The sequence below is a fragment of the Mastomys coucha genome, unplaced genomic scaffold, assembly GCF_008632895.1.
Source record: "Mastomys coucha isolate ucsf_1 unplaced genomic scaffold, UCSF_Mcou_1 pScaffold14, whole genome shotgun sequence".
Classification (NCBI taxonomy): Eukaryota; Metazoa; Chordata; class Mammalia; order Rodentia; family Muridae; genus Mastomys; species Mastomys coucha.
The window spans coordinates 29788348-29808583 of record NW_022196896.1 but is presented as its reverse complement, the minus strand read 5'-3'; the positions used below and the strand labels follow the sequence as shown (position 1 = coordinate 29808583).

Sequence of the window (20236 nt, the reverse complement as noted above, 5' to 3'; positions counted from 1 at the left end):
TTTCTTGCCTCTTCTCTGCAGGTCTCTCTGTGACTTGAAGCTGTCAACAGAACTCCAGAGCAATGAAGGCCATGGGTGGTGCTTGTAAGATGATAATTAATTCTACTGGTGTATTTACAATATTTTTTCTGTCAAAACAGAGTTATTCCATTTAATTCTTCAATTAGATAATCTGAAATCAATATGTAATTGCTTAAAGACAGCATGGTGTGTTAAGATGGATGCTTTGTAAGCTGCTTTCACCAGGTTGGAACTCTGTATTCCTGTATGTTTCACTCTTTATAAATTATTTCAATGATCTTTTGACTTAATACTGTTTCATATTTAACTAGAGTCATTGTAATACAACATACTACAGAAATCCTACACACATACAAAGGAAAAAAATACTGTATAATTCTTAAGTGTCATAAAAACAGTTTCAGCAGAGGATTTTTCTAGCAGTTTAACACACGTAAGAGGAATATAACACACATATGACATACACAGACATACACACACACACAGAGACACACTCACACACACAGACACACACATACATGACACACACAGACACACACACTTAACACACACGTACACACACAATACACACACAGACACACACATACACACACACCACACACACACACACACACACACACACACATACACACCAAAGGAATCCACGGTGAGCAACAGCATTCAGAAATAGAATAGGGGATGGATTTTCTAAGGATGGGATGGGAAGTACAGTTGAACAGAACCTCTGGAATGTTTGTGTAAAAGAAAAAAGTCATTTAAAAACAAAACAAAACAAAACAAAACAGTTCTTTCCTGTATGAAAGAACTGGAGGGACAAAAATGGAGAAGATCTTGAGGAAAAAGAGGTCCAGTGACAGGCCAAAATTGGAATCCAGCTCAGGGGGAGGCCCCAAGGCCTCACAAATATTGATGGTATGGTGTGCTTACAAACAGGGGCCTACCATGACCGCCCTATGAAAGGCTCAACAAACCCCTAACTGGGACAGATGCACCCAACCAGTGGACAAAATCTAGTGATTCCTGCGGTTGAATTAGGGAAAGCTGGAAGAAGCTGAGGAGAAGGGTGACTCCATAGCAAGACCAGCAGTCTCAATTAACCTGGACCCCCGAGATATCTCAGACACTGGAACAACAACCAGGCAGCATACATCAGCTGATGTAAGGCCCCCAACACACATACACAGAGGACTGCCAGGACTGGACTCAGTCAGAGAAGATGCACCTAACCCTCAAGAGACTTGAGGCCCTGAGAGTGGGGAGGTCTGATTGGGTGGGGACATCCTTTTGGAGACAGTGGTGGGGGAGAAGAAGGAGGTGTGGGATATGGAACAGTTGGAGGGTGGACTGTGAGTGGGATGAAATCTGGACTATACAAAAAGATTAAAGAATAAATTAAAAAGAGGAAAGAAAGAAAACCAAGGATATTGTTGAGAAATCCATCTTTTTTCCCACACACACCAATAGCTCAAGAGACTGTTGCTCCAGAATATGAATTCTTCCACACAGGCTTACAGCCACTGGCAGAGACTTAAGCAAGTCTTTTGAGATCTGGGTATTGAGTGATGGACTGGAAACTCACTGGTAAAATTTCGCATCAGCTTGGAGGTTTATAATATACAAGTTCATGCCTTGGGACAATTATGAGTTGTGTTCCTAAGGGGTAAGAAGTAAATGCCATAATGAGAGTTCTCAGAATTTCAGGCTCTTATCCACTCAGCCACTTGTGTAAACCGAAGAGTATATACAATGTTATTGTACCTAAGACATATCCTGTATAAAATAAGAAGACACCACAAATTTTGCATTAATTTTTTTGAAATGTCAGGAAGGATTGCTGATAAGATGCACAAATTGAACATTAATTCAACACACACATATATGTATGAATATATAATATAACACATATTTCTGCCTAGGTTATTGCCTAGAAACTATGAACCTCTGGCAATAAGCATAGGTTGATGTTCATATTTGGGTGCAAAGAATCAGTGCCTGTTAGGTACTGTTAGAATATTCCATATTTCCTTAGGAAAAACATCTTTGTCATCTAAATATTCAACTGGTGCCCAGGCTTTCACTAAAGCAGTGATTGAATTATTGTTAATTAGTCTTCTAGTAGTACCTCTTTCTGAGAATAGATAAGCCCTCACTTACCTCAGGACTGACAATGAGGGTGAGGAGAATTTAGTGTGTTTGCAGACACACTGAGACTCATACTTGGGCTTTATTTTATTTTGATTTGGAAGTTGGCAAAACATGGAAATGACTGCTGGGATGAGAGAAGTTGTACTCAGAGATCCCCAGAGTAGGAGGCCCAGCTCAGTACATGGCCACCTGTGGAGGAACCTAACTCAATGAAGAACAGAAAGGACCTGGGCAACCCAGGATGTGTTGGCAGTTTTGTGTGCAGGATTGGGCAGTGTGGGCATGTTGCAAGCAGTGAAAGTGCCCAGTCAGCACAATGTCTATAGACTCTGGCCTCTATGGGTGGGTCTCAGTAGTCTTCTACCCTGCCCATACCAAATACCAGGGCATCAGGAGGACAGACATAAGAAAATACTGTCAATGCTATCAATAAATTGAATTAATATATGAATTACAATTCACCACTATTAACAGTTTAGTGTATAAATGTACAGTCACATAGATCTGATCCTGTAGATCAGATCTCATAGCAATTCCTTTAGCAGATGTTGGCAGTTTAACTTCTGCCAAACAAAATTCTTATGAAGGTGGTAAGAAAACAGAGTGGTTGATACATCTGACTACTTATTAGGAAGACTTTTAAAATAAATAAAGGAGAGGTCTTGAAAGAGGGTTAAGAGGCTCAACTGTTCATGCAATGGACCTGACTGTGGTTTCCAGCATCTACATCAGACAGTCACAAAAGCCCCTGGGGAGCCAGAGCCTCTGGCATGTTGGGTACATGCATATTGTTATACATAATCATAAATAAAATAAATCTTTAAAAAAGAACGCGAATAGAAAGACAGTATTCGTGTACTGGTGGGCAGGTTCACGGCAGGCAGATACACACCCTTTTCACTAGGGTAAATCTGGGTGGCACTTCATTAGTGGTTAGGGAAGGGAAAGAGGGAAGAGTTTAGTATTTTCAACCAAAAGCCTACAGGATTTTGGTTTGGGCATTTCTTTTTCTTTCTTTTTTTATCTTTAAAAAAATGTATTATACTTTAAAGTAACAACTCCCTTAAATAACTTTAAAGGAATTTAAAGGAAATTTCATCTAATTTTCCTCTCCAAGGGCATTTAAAAAGCAATATCCCACTCAAATGACTTAAAGAAAGACATCTTGTGACAGATGTATAGGGAACAACACATTAGCACCCAGCTTCTGTCCTGCATGGTCTCCTTATGCCCAGCCTGTGACTAGTGCGGAACAACCAGGTGAGGTGATCTGAGGCTGTCATCTAACTACAACATTCGAGCTTGCATTCTGACTTCTATCCTTACTCCCTACACAAACATCCCAGGACTTTTGCTCTCTTAAATTACACTGGGGTGGAGACATAACTCAATTTTGTAGAGTGCTTTTCCAGCATCCCATAAACCTGGTATGGTACTACAAACTTAATCCCAGCACTCAGGGTGTGGAAACAGGGCCATCAGAAGTTCAAGGTCTGCCTCAGTTACATAGTACCCCAGGCATCTGAAGCTATCACATGCTACATGAGATCCTTGCAAGGAAAAAAAATGTTCCTATATAAAAACATGTTTTAGAAGGGAATAGGATAGGCTCAATTATAGAAGTGAAGTAGAACAGAGTTTTTCTAGCCTTACTCAATTTGTGGACCATAAATCATTTTAAGAGTTAAAACAACCTTTGTGTTATATGCACACACACACACACACACACACACACACACACACACACACACACACATTGAAAGGACAAATAAGGAACTTAAAAGTATAAGGGATGCCAGGCAGTGGTGGTGCCTGCCTTTAATCCCAGCACTTGGAAGGCAGAGGCAGGCAGATTTCTGAGTTCGAGGCCATCCTGGTCTACAGAGTGAGTTCCAGGACAGCCAGGCCTATACAGAAAAACACTGTCTTGAAAAACAAACAAACAAAAAAGTATAAGGGAAGCACATGGTCGAATCCATTAGGTTTGTAGTCTCTGGTTCGCTAAACAAGTATATGCTGCCCACCAGTTTCTCATAGGGAAGGCATACACACAACCCCTTCACATGGCAATGAAGGTGGCAAGCACAGGTCATACCTTGGAGGTATCCTCACACTCATCCTCATGCACTGAGCTGGATGGTGAAGGGGTTGCAGACTTGCTCCCGGGTGGAGAGGGGGAGTTGTGGGGGACATTGGTTCCTCCCATGTTCAAGCCCAACTGTGCACTCAGCTGCGACTGGTTGATGGTGGTCAGCTGGCCGTGCTGCATCATGCTTGCCTGCTGTCTGATGTCTGTAGGCTGGCCTCTCGGCCTCATGGCTGCCATCTGAGGATGGGAACTGTACTGAGCTCCTTCTGCATTTCCAATCTCTTGCATCTAAAATACACGAACGAATAGACACATTTTCAGAAACATGCTCCTTGAAAGATTTCTTTTATTTTTATTTTTAAGTTTTGACTTTTTGACTCACTATGCCAGCTCAGGCTACCATGGAATTCATGATCCTTCTGCTTCAGCCCCTGCAGTTCTGAGGTTAGAGGTGAATGCTATTGGGACCAGCTTAGAAAATTTTCTTTAACTTGTAGATGGTAGGATGTACTTCTACCATCTACAATGTGTAAGCAGTATACACATTAATTTTTTTCTGTGGTATGATAATTCTAACATATATATTACCTTAAAGAATACTAAAAATGGAGCTTGAAAATAGCTCAATTGTAGTGTTATCTGGCATGGACAAGGTCCTGGGTTTTAATCTCATTGTCACAATCATCCAACCCAAACCATATTTTGATAATTGGGTCAACATTGCATTTCACCATCCAAGACTAGGTCTGTATACTTATATTTTTGTTCTAACACATAGACATCGTATTGGCTTGCATTTATACACCATAACATTGTATTTATTCATGTGGTGATGCTATCAACATGCTGGTTCTTGTTAGAATGAGGTCCAAATTATAAAGTCATTTGTGATTTTAGCATCACAGCCATCCATTAAGCTCTGTGTTTTAATTCTAATCATTTAGAATCAATAAGAGAATGAGCATTCTCAGTTTATATTATTTTGAGAGTTTCATATATGAGTAAATTTTACTTACATCACTTCTATCCCTTATCCCACATCCCCTATTCCGTATTTATTATATATAATGCACACACACTCACACACACATACACACACGTATATGTTTATAAAACTTGACAAGTCCTCTAACTTACTTTTATGTGTTCAGGGCTGACCATTGGGGATCAGATAACTTAGCAGGGAACTTGTCCCTTGAGAGAACTAATTGTTCTTGCCTCAGAAGCCATTGATTACCCCTGTAGCTCTTCATTTAAGGTTGGGGTTTTGTGAGTTTCCTCCAATTTTGGGGGGGCATGTTAACTGCTGCGGCTATCATTCATGTCTTGCTTAGGCAATCATATTGAGATTTCAGGGTTGCAGTTCCATGTCATGTCTATAAGACACTCTCTCCCTGCAGGTGCTCTGGTTCAGTTAATCCTTTATCTAAGAGCCAGAATTATCTCCTAACTACCTGTCTCAGAATGCGTATGAACAGGTACGAGCCAATTGATTAATTGCCTATTAATTGCCTACTGCAGTGACTTGAGTGTGCAGACATTTGAAAAGAAGGTTCTAAAACTGCTAGGTCTCTGTACTAATCCACTGTGCTATCAGGACGACGGCTTTCCAGCCTTAACAAGACTCGCTCTTGTAATTCAAGTAGTGACTTTTGTCTCTGTAGGATTAAAATGAAACCCGTTGGGAGATGAAGCGCTTAATGTTATCTGGAGGTCAAATGCATTGAGTAAGAGGAGTATGGTGGATATCACTTAACAGTTCTCTAGCAGTTCAAATCTAAGGCATTAGGGAATGGTCCCGGTGTGTATTGTTGTAGTTCATTTAACTCCCTGTGAGAATGCTTGTTTAGAAAGTGCTCAATGCCTTTAATCCCAGCACTTTGGGAGGCAGAGGCAGGTGGATTTCTGAGCCCAGCCTGCTCTCCAGAGTGAGTTCCAGGACAGCCAAGGCTACACAGAGAAACCCTGTCTCGAAAACAAACAAACAAACAAAACAAAAACAAAAACAAAAACAAAAAACAAATAAAAAGTGCTCAAGAGGAGAGAACAGAGAACAAGAGTGAAGAATATGGATGAAGATGCAGTGAAGGACTTGATAGTTAAAAATACACATGGAACTGAAACCTCTAATTAATGCTATCTGCTGTTGCATAGCACAAAGATTCCACATAGACTGAGATGCTCAGGTTTTTTTCAGGTCATAATAACATTTCAGTCGAGTAATTTATAAGCCATATATATATATATATATATATATGTATATATATATATATATATATATATATATATATATATATATATATATATATATATATATATATATATATATATATATATATATATATATATATATATATATATATATCAGCAACATTATGCAGTGTGCATGCGCCATTTCACAGCACTAACTAGTCCAGCTGAGTGTAGACTGAGGCAGTGCAGCCTAAAGCCTGTGTTCTTGCTTTCTGACAGGTCTTTCGTTGGATCATTTCACCCTCTGGCTGTTTCCCAGCTCCTGGGCAAGCTCCACTGGTCAGTTTTGAGTCGCTAAACTTTGCGTTCTTGTTGGTAAAGCTTAGGTTGGTTCCAGAAGTTTTCTAACTTCCTGGTCTGAACCAGCATTTGTTTTTTGAGACAGGGTTTCTCTGAGTAGCCCTGGCTGTCCTGGAACTCACTCTGTAGACCAGGCTGGCCTTGAACTGAGAAATCCGCCTGCCTCTGCCTCCCAAGTGCTGGGATTAAAGGCGTGCGCCACCACCACCTGGCCCAGCATTTCTTTTACAAAAACAGAAACTGTATTGTTCCATGCCTTTTAAAGGTAAATCTCATAATTTATGAAGCCGCCCCGCTCTGAAACAGTCTCGGAAGAGACAGCTCTCCCAGATAGATATTCTGCTGTTTTCAGAGGGGACCGAGAAAATCAGAACTGACTTTTAAAAGAAGAGGGAACATAAACTATTTCTTGAAAGGCTTACTCCCAAGTGTATTGAACTCCTATGCCTCGTAGCATTTCCCACATCTTTAATTATGTGTATGGAAAAGTGGCCACCTGTGAAAGAGCACTGCCCTATGGCTCAACCACTTCTGACCCTGCCTCACGTAAAGCATTCAGGTGCGAATTCGGCCGTGGTGATGTGGAGGACATGGTCCATAGCTCTGTGAATTAGGAGTCATTGCCAGGTGAGTCACACTTAACTAAATCATCTTTCTAACAATGTGGAACAACTCGATACCTTGATTTGTTCTTCCCACGCGCCTCTGGTTCCGAAGCACACGCCACGTGTGGCAGGCTCTGAGACCGTTCTACCTCATCTGTGCAGAGATCTAGTAGTTTAAGCTTGGTGCTTCAGGATTATCATGTCTAAATTGATTTTCACACAGAGCCTTCAGATTCATGGCATCGAAGTGTTCCTTACAGAGGGTTAATCTCCCTTCCGAAGCACCAATTTCTTTTACTGTTTTGCAAAGTATTCAATTTTTCTTCTGCTAATTTGTGTTATTCTAGGTCTGTATTCTTGCCCCTGCCTTAAAGAGGAAGTAGCCTTGGCCATGGTGGAGCAAAGCACCACCATGCCACCAGTGGTGTCAGCCTAGGCAGACATTTTCAACTTTGCACTAGGCAAGCATAAGCGAGAGACTATTTTCAACTCTTCAGGACCAACATGCATTAGAAGTAATGTCTAATGTATTTATTTCTCACTTTAAAGAAATTAGTAAACTTTACATTATCTTGTCTAAAAGTACTATATATTATTGGCATTTTTTTTTTGTTTGTTTTTTTGAGACAGGGTTTCTCTGTATAGCCCTGGCTGTCCTGGAACTCACTCTGTAGACCAGGCTGGCCTTGAACTGAGAAATCAGCCTGCCTCTGCTTCCCAAGTGCTGGGATTAAAGGCATGCACCACCACAACCCGGCTTATCATTGGCATTTTAACTTCCTATTTATTTCCTCATTTGGGAAGTACACTTGATCTGAGGATGGACTGGATTTCTTTCTTTTGCAAACCAGATTGTATTGTTTATTTGAATTTTCCTAGTTGTTATTGTACAATAATATTTTTCATACTTATGGGAATAAAAATGGCAATTAAAATAAAGGAGGAAGATTATAATGATGTAGGGGAATTTCATATGCATCCCTTTAAAGCCTTTTTCCAATTAGTGAAAACCCAAAGTTCCATTAGAATCAATGATGAGAGCAGGGTAGACACTACCCATTCATTCTGCCTACGCCCTGGTCTGTGATGAACCTTCTGACTTCATGGCACATTCCTTCTACACCTGAAGAGTTCCAGGTTGAAGAGAGTGGGAAACAGCAAGTGTAACATTTGACACACCCTTCAGCATGTTGAGTCCTTTGATTTTCTTTGAAAATGGAAAGAAAAACACAGGCCTATGCGGCATACCTAGGACTATAATTGTCAAACATTATTTTGGTTTGATTGGAACACCTCTGTCTCCAGGAAATACTTGTAATAGTGTTAGCTGTATAGTGACAAATGAGGTTAAAATCGCACTCTAGAATAATACAGAACATTCAAGGTTTGCTGCTCAAAGCTGTGTGTGTATACCACAATTCTCGTGTCTGCTGTTTCTTTGAACATCAACATCCTTCCCAGTCCAATGTGAGAGCCTGGAAAGCTATCATACCCCTGCCTCTAGCAGAAAATCTATATTGAAACAGTTGTACACATAAAACTCTAACGGCACCTCGTCTCTCTCTGCTCAGATCCAGCTGTTTAAGTGAACAGCAGTTGGTGAACAGAGCTCCGGAGCAGGGCTAGCCCCAAGGCCCTCTCTGCTAATATGGCTTACCAGCTGCTGCATTCTGTGGTCTTTGCAGGCAACTCCTGGATTCATGCCAGATCCAGCTGGAGTAAAGGAACATGAAGAATTTCTGAAGCTCTTGTGCTCACCCCTGTCTGTCAATGTTGGACACCTTTCACTGTGGAGTGCTTTCCCTACGGCCATGAAGAGACCCTACTGGCATTGGCCACAACGAGTGCTTGCTATCTACCCCTTTTATGAATGTACATCATCAAACACAACCCATTCTGAGCATCTAAGAAAAGCTTCAGAGTCTTGCTCTGTGTTGTCCATGCAGCCCTGCATGATTAATTAGGGCTGGAAGGCCAAAGAGTCTTAGCTTTTTTCTAAGGAATAATACACTGTAAGAGTCTATGAGAAGAATGTAAATGTTGGTATTATTTAAATCCACGATTTGATTACATATTTTGACAAGGATTTAACTAATATGTAAATGTGTGTATCAGAACAAATGTGTAGGTGAATTTAATAATTAAATTTTGCTTATTATTCTCATAAGTACATTTCTATGAGAGTGCTTAATTATTTGCTTTCTAAACAAGTTAAATAAATTATCCTAATGCGATGCCCTTGCATGTTCTGTTTATTATTTGCATAATAATAATAATGCATAATTTATACAAATGTCAACATTTTGCTATTAGGTATTTGACATTAAACACTGATATTGTCAAAAAAAGAAAAAATACCTAAATACCATGCAGATTGTATTTTTAAAGATGAAGAAAAAATAAGTTTTAAAGGAAGGGTAGAACATTTAAATGAAAACATTTTCATCAATAAAAGTTTTAAAGTTTAAATTAACTCGATTTCAACTCTTAACTTCCAAAACCAAGTTTACTTTTGAATTTAGTATTTTGAATTCTTGCTTTTCTTTCAAAAGACAGTCTATTAGGTTTTGGAGCTCTTTCCAGTATGCTAAAGTGAGATATTTGTAGTTAGGATAAATATATAATGTGAGGAACAATTCATTAGATGTTACATCTCTGAAACACTGCTCTCTCTAGAACCACCACCCTGGAGGGACATCTGAACCTGTGCTCAAGAAACATAGGTCCATGCTGATGTGAGCCTTCCCTAATGCTCACTATTTACTCTACTTCAGCCCAAAGTCAGACTCACTCATGAGAGGGACTCTCATTACTCAAGAGACTTTGTAAGTAAGAGACAAACATTACTGAAGAGTATTACAAGAAAAACTGAACATACTACCATCTTTTAAAAATCTTCTCCCACAAGATGACCCAAGTAGCAGGCCCTAAAGGGCACAAACAATTGGGAAAAGGAAGACCCTGACCACCTGCAGTGTCCCCACCAGGCCCTGGCTCTTCTCTTTAGAGTTTGACTTTTGTTTCTCTCACAAGCAAACATGGAAAAAACAATCTTTGTTACCCTCACAACTATGTCCAGATTCCTTGCATAAAAAAGGCAATCTGTTAATGTTTGCAACTGACGTGTCTTCTCAGGCTTAGATTTTGCATGCTTTATACTTAGCTCATGTAGCCATTTTGAAGGTCATAGAGCCTTTAGGAAGTAGGGCTTAACTGCTGATGTATCTTGGTGTGAACGAGCATTGGATAGCTTTGCAACGCACATGTCCAGTTCCTGTCTATTCTCTCTGTATCCCACTTGCCACCATATGAATAAGTCTCCAGTGAATGTCCAGGCACTGTGACCTGTGCCATGCTTACCTATCAGGACATGCTAGGTATACTTTCTGAAACTGTGAGCAAAATGAACCTTTCCTCCTAAAGCTGTTGTGACAGGTGTCTTGTTACAGAGATGAGAAAAGTAATTAACATACATAGACTTTCTCCTTTTATTTGACTTCTCTTCCTCCTCCTCCTCCTCCTCCTCCTCCTCCTCCTCCTCCTCCTCCTCCTTCCCCTTCTCCTGGTAAATGGTTTGCTCTCATGGAGACACTACTCATCAAATTGCCTGCCTTGTAATTCTTAATTATTTGACCTCCATTTCCACCTTTGAAAAGGGAGGGCTTTTCACATTCTTACTATGCCTACTATGTGGCTGGCAAGGGTCTTGATTCCTGGCAAGTTGAAAGTGGCCAATTTGTCTGAAATCTTTGCTGTATACAGCTCAATTTGCAGTCTGGGAAACACAAAGCTACTCTAAGTGTCATTGGTGCTATAGTGATGAGTCCCAAGAAGAAACAAGGAGAGAAGAGAGCAGTATTTGCCTTTAAGTACCTCACTGTGAGGGTTAACTAAGATAGAAGAGTGTTTTCTCAAGACTGAACTTAGTTTCACATTAGCAGCTTGTGCTGAAGTCTTTTGTTGCTCTCTTTGATAAGTTTTAGTTCATGCAGAAATGTTGATTCAGACTACCATGAATCCATGCAGCCAAGGGTTGCATCTGTTGGGACTGTCCCTAGAATAAGTTGGGCAGCTTATGGCCACAGAGCACAGGGTGCCAATGTGAGAAAGTAATTTGGCTCCATAAAGGCTGAATTTGTAACTTGGTTTGAATAGCTCCATGATAAGGCTAAATGGGTACCTGCATGACAGAAGGGTTAACAAATTGTAATGTATATAAAGACATTATGACTCACAGTCCATCTTTCTCATTCACAAATCTTGGCCATACACCCTTTCCTGTGAAACATCATTATGGATAGGTAGTTAGGGGTTGTGCCTTTTTACCATCTAGTTATCAACTGTTTTGGACTTGGGTTGAAAAAAACCCATTTCTGAATGTTTCATATTAATAGTAATTGTCTCCTAATGTGATTTTTAAGCTCTTGAAAATATTGCCAGGCTTCGGGCCTCTTCTGTTCAGCACAAATAAAGGAAACATGAAAATTGCATGTTGATGCAAACATAAGTTCAGTTCATTGCAGGACATAATGATTTGTGGGTGAAATGCTCTATCTTGTCAGATAGAGCATTTGATAGAACATTTCAACTTGTCTAAAGAATTTTGGGGACCATGTAATCTATGCTCTATTTCCCAAGATTTGCGAATTACCAGTTTCTACAAGGTTGTATCACTCTGACAATAAGAATCTATAGATCTGCTGTTGGTACTCCTGTGACTAGTCTGAAGGTGTTCCTTTGTCTACCTCATGCCTTTTGTATGTGTATTACAAAGTGTGGGCAGTGCTTTGCTCTAAAAAAGTGTCCCCCTTTATCAAGTGTATTCCACAATGCTCATGTGTGTTCACATCTCCTTAACTTTAACATACACAGAAACAGGGGAGAATAACGGCATCTGTTTTTTTTTTTTTTTTCAGGATACTTTCGAGGTCTGCAAGCACTGGAACATGAAGAACAACCCGGAAGTGCATGTGATGAGGAACTGGGAAGTCCTTTGAGGCTCTGCTCTGTGAGTGGTGGCTTACTGCTCAGAACGGCCTTGGCCTGTTCATTGCAGCATGCAGCAGCCAAAACAGCACTCTACACTATATTCAGATCCTATTAACTTGTGTTCTCATCTTTTGCACTGGGGTGTTGATGGGATGCTGGTAGAAATGGAGATATGAGTGGCATGTTGACCTCTTCACAGCAGTTCAAATGAGAACACTGGAGTTCACCCAGAGGCTCTTACATCCCTGGAATCACAGCTCAGAAGCACATCTCAGGGAGCAGAATTAGCACTCTGCTTGCATCAAAGAGCTTCTTGGATAGTTTTTGTATGTTCTCAGCTTATTAAAAATTTGAAGAAAAGTGCTGCTTTAAATTAGCCTTTTATTATGGAACCCATCCAATAATCCTTCTAATAATATATTATAAAACATTAAAATAGCGTGAAGCCCAGATAGGAAAAGGCTAGAAATCCTGTCCTGTCGAGCATAGTATTAATAACTTGGGAAAAAAATCAGTCTGAGAAAATTATAATTCGTTTGGTTCCTTTAAAGTGACTGACTCTGTAAGTGACCTTAAGCTCCTTTAAAACAATTATGATTCAAATATTTGTCTGGCAAAATTTTATAGCCTGTTAGATAATTGCATGAATATAGTAATGTACAGTCTCTCTATTTCTTGGTATACCTGATGTAGTTAATCTCAACACACTTCATTCATTTATGCTATTACATACTTTGAGTCATATAAAGTCAAGGTCTCAAAACTAATCATAAAAAATACTGACTGCTATTCATGCTAACATAATAACCCTTTCTTTAAAACAACTACCAATAAATTTCATTATAAGAAGTTATTAAAAGGGTTAAAAACCTATTAAATGTCAAAGAATTTGCTTGACTCAAACTTCTAATAAAGAAAGAGAATAGGCTTTCTTTCTAAATTATTTAAATCTTTACTGACTGTGCAGTGAACCATGAAATTAGAAAAGTGTTATTAGAAATGTTCACTGGTTTTTATAAAAGTTGGAGCACAGAATGTATCAAGCCATAGTCTTTAACAAGACTAGTTAGGGCAGCAAGTTCCTAATCCTTAATATATGGCTTCTCCTGATAGAAAGGTCATAATTAAAACCATGCTGTAAAATGGTGATAATAATATTATGACTCCAGAAGCTCAAAGCTCACATGTTCATTTTGAATATGGGAGATACATGCTTTAATTTTAATTTGGACAAATATTCTCTATTTTTTTATTCTTCCATGTCCAGTTAAGAGACTCTTTCAATCAATGATTAGGTTTTAATAGTGGCTAATTTTAAACTGTGTTAGCTTGAATTAACCATTATTTATAGGTTTATCACTTTCCAAATGCACACCAAAATTAGAGACTTATGATTTAAAGAGTTAAAAGTCATAATGCTGTTAATCTTGTATGTCAGGTTAAAAAACTAAATGGGTAGAAATTATTCTCTTTCTTTTTTTCTTCCTTCCTTCCTCCCTTGCTTCCTTCTTTCCTTCCTTCCTTCCTTCCTTCCTTCCTTCCTTCCTTCCTTCCTTCCTTCCTCCCTCCTCTTTCTTCCTTCCTTTCTTTTCTTTCTTTCTTTCTTTCTTTCTTTCTTTCTTTCTTTCTTTCTTTCTTTCTTTCTCTCTTTCTTTCTTTCTTTTATTTTTTATTGGGGCAGTTTTTACTATGTAGACACAGCTAGCCTGTAACTTGCTGCATAAATTAGCCTGGCTTCTAACTCACAGAGACTTACCAGTCTCTTTTTTTGGAGTGCTGGGAATAATTTGTGCACCATGATGTCTGGCCCTGATATCAATTACTAATATAACAAATATAGATTTTCATGATTCCTAACAAACAGTGTTTAGCACACATGATTTAAATTGGTGTGGACCCAAAACCCAGTTTCCTATCCACTATCAGTCTCCTCATTGGCTCATTCCTGGTCTTAAGTAGTCATGGTTCTAATAATACAGAATACCCACAGATACTCATTACACACCAATCATAGTATTTAACATTGAGGGGCAGTGCACTATTGAACCCTGGAACAACCAGAGAGACTACCTCCATCATCTCTGGTACAGTACCATGAAAATCTAAAGATGCAGAGAGGCAGTTCTGAAGCCCTGTAGTCAGTGAGATTAATTACAACCATCACAACCTGTGTGATCTCCAATCTTGACTATAACCATGGCATCTAAACTAGTCACATAGTGTATGAGCTCATATTAACATGTTCTTGTAACAAGAGGTAGCCAGAAGGACTTGCCAATGAAGACACAGCTGAAACACAGAGCTACTGAATTGAAGGCATTGATTTCTTGGGTAGGAAATTTGATGTAGGTTTCCTTTTCTAAAAACTCTGCCTGGTACTGAAGGGGACCCTGGAAAAATAAAGTCGGATAAGAAGCATCTTGTATTCAAGGCTCTCCCAGGCAGTCAAGCATATACATTGGTGGGGTTTACTGTTCTGATCAAAAGTACAATTGAAGTGCGGAGACCACTGCTCCAACAGGGAAGCTGCACTGAGACAAGACCCCAGTAAGCACCCTCTATAATGAAGAGCACTATTTAATGTGGGAGGATGTGTGAGAATGGAAGGGATAGAGTTTCACCTATACTTGTGATGATTGCATTTTCAGAACAGCAATGCTTGTCGATAAAAATGTGAAGTATGTTGTTTAAGTGAAGGAAGAGTTCCAGTTTGAAAAGTTTGGTGTGTGAGGAAACACTTTTAAAACATGTGACCCAGAGCTGCCTGGTAGGGAATTGAGTGTGATAGTCAAGGGTCACCCCTCTGATGTCCTTGGATACTTTCTTCATCTGGTAATAGTTGATGCTAATTTAGTAGAAAGACCTTTACTTTTCCCTAAATTGAGGCAAAAGGATCAAAAATAACTCATTTCCCCCCCGAATCTTAAACAACAAAACAACAATAACAAATAACTACCCCCCAAAATTAGTTGTGGGCAAAACAATTTCAATTATGTGTATCCTGGATCTATGCAAGACATGTACAAATTATGGTTTTATAGATCATCTGACTCAACCATTTAAGTAAAAAATATTTTTATTTTTATTTACCTTTTATTTTTATTTTTTAAGTATATTTTTTACATATATGAATGTTTTGCCTGAATATTTATCTGTATATCATATGCCTGCCTGCTCAAGGAGGCCAAAAGGAGGATAAAACATCATCAAATTCCTCTGGACTAGAGTGTTAGAGAGTTGTGGGTGCTGAGAATTGAACCCAGGTCCTCTTTGAAGACAGCCAGTGCTCCTAACTGTGGAGCCATCTCTTCACCTCCCAATCCCCTTTCATTTTTGTTTCAGGCTATTCTGTAACTAGTTGGTATAGTATATTATCAAGGTAAAACTCAAGCAAAGCACTATGCAGAAGAAAAGCAGAGTGTTCCAGTCAGGATGTTGCTTCATCTGTCTCCTAGAATCATTAAGGGAAGCTATTGGGCACTCTGGGACACATAAAAAAGAAAGTTTGAACCAAATCTCTTGTTGAGGATTGAAATGGAGTCTATTGCTTGCTTGATTAGAACAGATTTACTTTCTCCTTAATAGTAAAGAATAAATAAATGCTTCCTAGGCTTATAGGTAAATGTGTGAAGATTACAAATTTCCAGCCTCCTCATAGATGGGGGCTTGTTTGACAGCTGAAGGAAATTTTGCAAGGTGATTGGATCAAGAGGGCTGAGGCCTAAGTCATGGACTACTCCCTTGGATTCATGATATTATGGCATTATTGGGAGCTGGGTAAGAGAAGAAGGTATGGCTAGTTGGAGGAAGTATGGCAGTAGGGGATCAACTTTCTGGTGATAGCTTTCTTGGTTTCTTCCCATAATCCTTTGACCCTGCTTTCTTGACCAACATGATGTGAACTTCTTTACTACATCCCCTACCTCCAGTGGTGATGGCCTGAAACTAAACTTCTTTTCTTAGGTTCTTTTGGTTGCAGTGCCACCAAAGCAAGCAACTCAACTGGTAGCAAGGACTTCTATTGGAGCTGACTTTCTGAACCTGCTATAGTCAGTGTTTGATGAGTGAAACTCCAGATGCAGGGAAGCTTGAAAAATATCATTGCTGCATCATTGAAGCTTTCAGAACTCTGTGACAGTTATACAAGAGGAAGAGAAAATACAAATGGTGGCTACAAAGGCTCAAATGTGGTTATTGACACAATGTGGAAGGTAACTTCGAATATAAGTGCAGTTAAAGTAAGTTATCCCTAAAAACCCACGTTATGTCACCTGAATATTTTGAGATGGGGTATTTTAGTCAATGTAACTTGAGTTAAAGAATATCTCAGTATTCCTTTTGCTTTTTATTGTCTAAAGTTGTTATTGAATATCTCTTCCACTTTTCTGTTCCAGAAAAATCACATGGTTTCTAATAAACTGATGGAGCTGTGTCATTTTCCTGGATCTTGGATGAGTATACAATTAAACACAATCATCTCAGCCACTCTCATTTCTGAGACTATGGAATGTGGGGCAGACCAGATTAATTATATGAGGACACATCCCTCCTGATAAAGTTGTTCTGGGTTTAAAACATTTTGTAGGAAGAAAATGGAAGTGTGTGGGGTGATAAGAGAGAGAAGAAACAAGGCGACTGTCACTGAGGGGCTTGTTTGTATGGAGTCGGGTTTTTTTTTTGGTGTTGTTTTTTTGTTTTTTGGTTTTTTTTGAGACAGGGTTTCTCTGTGTAGTCCTGGCTGTCCTGGAACTCACTCTGTAGACCAGGCTGGCCTCAAACTCAGAAATCTACCTGCCTCTGCCTCCCAAGTGCTGGGATTAAAGGCGAGCGCCACCACTGTCTGGTGTTTGTATGAATTCTTAACAGATATTTTAAGAGAAACATTTTAATCAGAAGCACAATTTAATTAATTGTCTTATTTTTTTCTACATTTTAATAATAGCAGTGAGTTGTTTTGCCACCCCTCCCAAACTGTTATCCACATTGTATAACAAGAGAAGTACTTCAAACAGGAGGATCCTGAACAGCTAAGGACTATTGGGCTCAGCCATTCAGAGGACTAGAGAGGGTACAGCCACAGGTGCTAATGAAGTCCAGCCGGGGCAGAGGATTGGCCGTTGCATAGGATGGTAATCTAGTGTCTGAATAATTGGTAGACTAATATGACCAATAAGTTCAAAGCCCTGGGAATAAAGAGAGCAGCAGTATTTATTATGAAAACTTAATTATGACAAGTCAACAAACCAGAAAGAAGGCTTTATTGTGTGTACTTTTAGACACATGTCTTTCTGGTCTTTTCATAAGCAGTGCCATGAGGTGATCTCAATTTAGGTGAATTTATTTTCTAAATGATATTCTGGGTCCTAAAAAAAAGTCAATTGATAGAATGACCATTCAGAATAGAATAGGATTAGAGTCTTTAATAGTCACCCATATATGTTGATATTTAATAACTGACCATCGTATATAGTCTATATACTTGCCAATTTTGCTGTCCCTTTATTCTGTTATAATAAAATAATCCAAATGCCAATGTCAAATTGAATGGTTTTAAAGGAACATTAACTGTGTGTCACTGCAAAGCAAAGCATTTCTTGCAAGTTATGAAAAATGCACTTTGCTTGTGGTAAAATGGATTTTAATGACATGGAAATAAGTTCATAGTTCCTCTGTATTGTATTTACATTTTTTGTTTCTAAAACATATTTAACATCTGTAGCTTAATTATATGAACCCTCAATGACAGCTCCAATAAGTAGGAAAAATCTCAACTGATCAGCTGAAGGAATGGGGAGACATTCCTATTCCAAACATATCATAAGTTTGGAACTTATTCTAGAAAACAAGAAAGAATATTGACCCAGCACTTTTTAAAATTAAAGCCATCCAATCATTTTTCTGAATCTACATTTATAAAAGCTAATACAATTTCTATACCTATTTATTTTCTGATGGGAAAAAAACATTTTTTTATGAAAAAGACAAACTCGGACCTTTCTGCAATAGTATCTCATATCCCATTTCCTCTTTCAGAGGCCAGGATATTCTAATTGAAGACTCTATCTGCCTATCTCATAAAGAAATAGGGAGATTTTTTTAAAAAGTTGAATACCCTGCTTCACTCTTTCTTAGATTTTTTGGCTTCTTTATAGGGGTGATGCATGGGTCTCAGAACAGATGTCGGGGACTAGTAGAGTGGAGTTAAATGAGTAAGTCCCTCTCCTGTGGTCTCACCCAAGGGCAATCTTCTTTCAGAGATTTTCTCTGGGCAGCTCAACAAAAGATCATCCTTCCCAACCTGGAATGTTTTTCTGCAATAAACATCCAATCTAAACTCACTTCAGACAGGGCTCTATAACCTTTAAGATGCACATGATCTTTGCAAAGATCCTATTAAAGTATGAGTGATATGATTCAGAAACACCAGAGAGGGAACTGGAGTCTACATTTCTAATAGATCCCTGTGCCTACTGGACAAACTGAAGTTAGAGAAGTAAAGCACAGACCAGTCCTTGACTCTCTGTATCAGCACTATAAAGCCCATTCTCTGTCTATTGCCAAATGTCAGTTTCAGCTTCAATGAAGAACAGGTCTCAGAGAGGAGCTTTAGGTGATGGAATGGCAGCATCGTCAGTTCAAGGCTCATGAACCCCTACAGGAGTTGGGTACTGCTCAGGAATTTCTCATTAGTCTAAATCATACATAATTGTCAGCTGATCATATAGCAATGTAAATGGCTTTTGGGTGGAGGTATCAATAAGGAAGTTTTTTTTTTTTTGGTTCTGAATTATTACTTGATTAACAAAGGTAAGGAAGAAAGGAGTTCTCTTTATCTGGCACGATAGTACATTGATTAATGTCAGAAATTCTTGCTCTTAAAGATATATCAAAGGTATTTGAGAGTAGTGCCTTTTCAAAGGGATTAAAAACTTATTTAGAATTTCTCAACATGTGAATAACTTCAGAAATAACTGATTAAAAATAAAAATATGACACAATTTGCAGGATACAACAAAAGCAATGCTTAGAGAAATAGTTATTGGACATATTAGAAAATAAGAATAATATAAAACCCATCACCCAAGCTTTTGTCTCTGGAGGATGGAGAAAGAAGAGCAATTTAACAAGAACAAGTAGAAGAAAACAGTAACAACCAGAGTAGGGACTTAGGACTGACCTTAGTTTGTGGGGGGAGGGGAGCCAACAAAGCAAAATAGGTGCCTTGGGAAACTGTAAAGTTGTTAATATATCAAGTAGACTAAGTCCAAAACGGTGAGAAGACAAACTATGAATACCAGAAACAAAGAGGGGCTCTCACAACTCATTCACAAAAAGGCTAATAAAAGGAAAAAAGTAAATGAACATGCTTACAATTTAACATATTATAGGATATAAAAAATTCACCGAAGTGAATCAAGACGAACAACACACCCACTAAGAGAAACAGATAACATGAACTGCCCAATACCCATCAAAGCAAACGAATAGCAACTAATGATCTTCCATGAAAGAAATCACCTTTGCCAGTAGTATTTGCCCAAAATTTATAGAAGAAATTGACCAGAGATCTCAAAATACCTCCTCAAATTAGAAATGAGTAAAAGACTTCATGATTTACTCTTTGAGAGCATATAGAAGAAAAATTATAGACCAGTGTCTCTTACAAACATAAATGCAAACTCAATAAAATATTCACACATTTAATCCAACACTACACAAAAAACTTATACTGCATAATCAAGAGGAATGTTAGATGTGTAAGAGTAACCATCACTCACATATCTCTCTATAAAATCTGATGTATCAGTAAGATAAAAATATCACGTGATCACAT

At 38.7% G+C, this 20236-nt stretch overlaps 1 protein-coding gene across 1 annotated transcript in view; it reads right to left on the bottom strand.

Moving 5' to 3' along the window:
• The window catches only part of Tox (thymocyte selection associated high mobility group box), a 314765-nt gene that overhangs the window by 53687 nt on the left and 240842 nt on the right, over positions 1–20236 (bottom strand). Inside the window, exon 5 of the mRNA XM_031366679.1 lies at positions 4262–4543. Within this exon, the coding sequence (XP_031222539.1) occupies positions 4262–4543 (282 nt within the window). The remainder of the gene's footprint in view (positions 1–4261; positions 4544–20236) is intronic.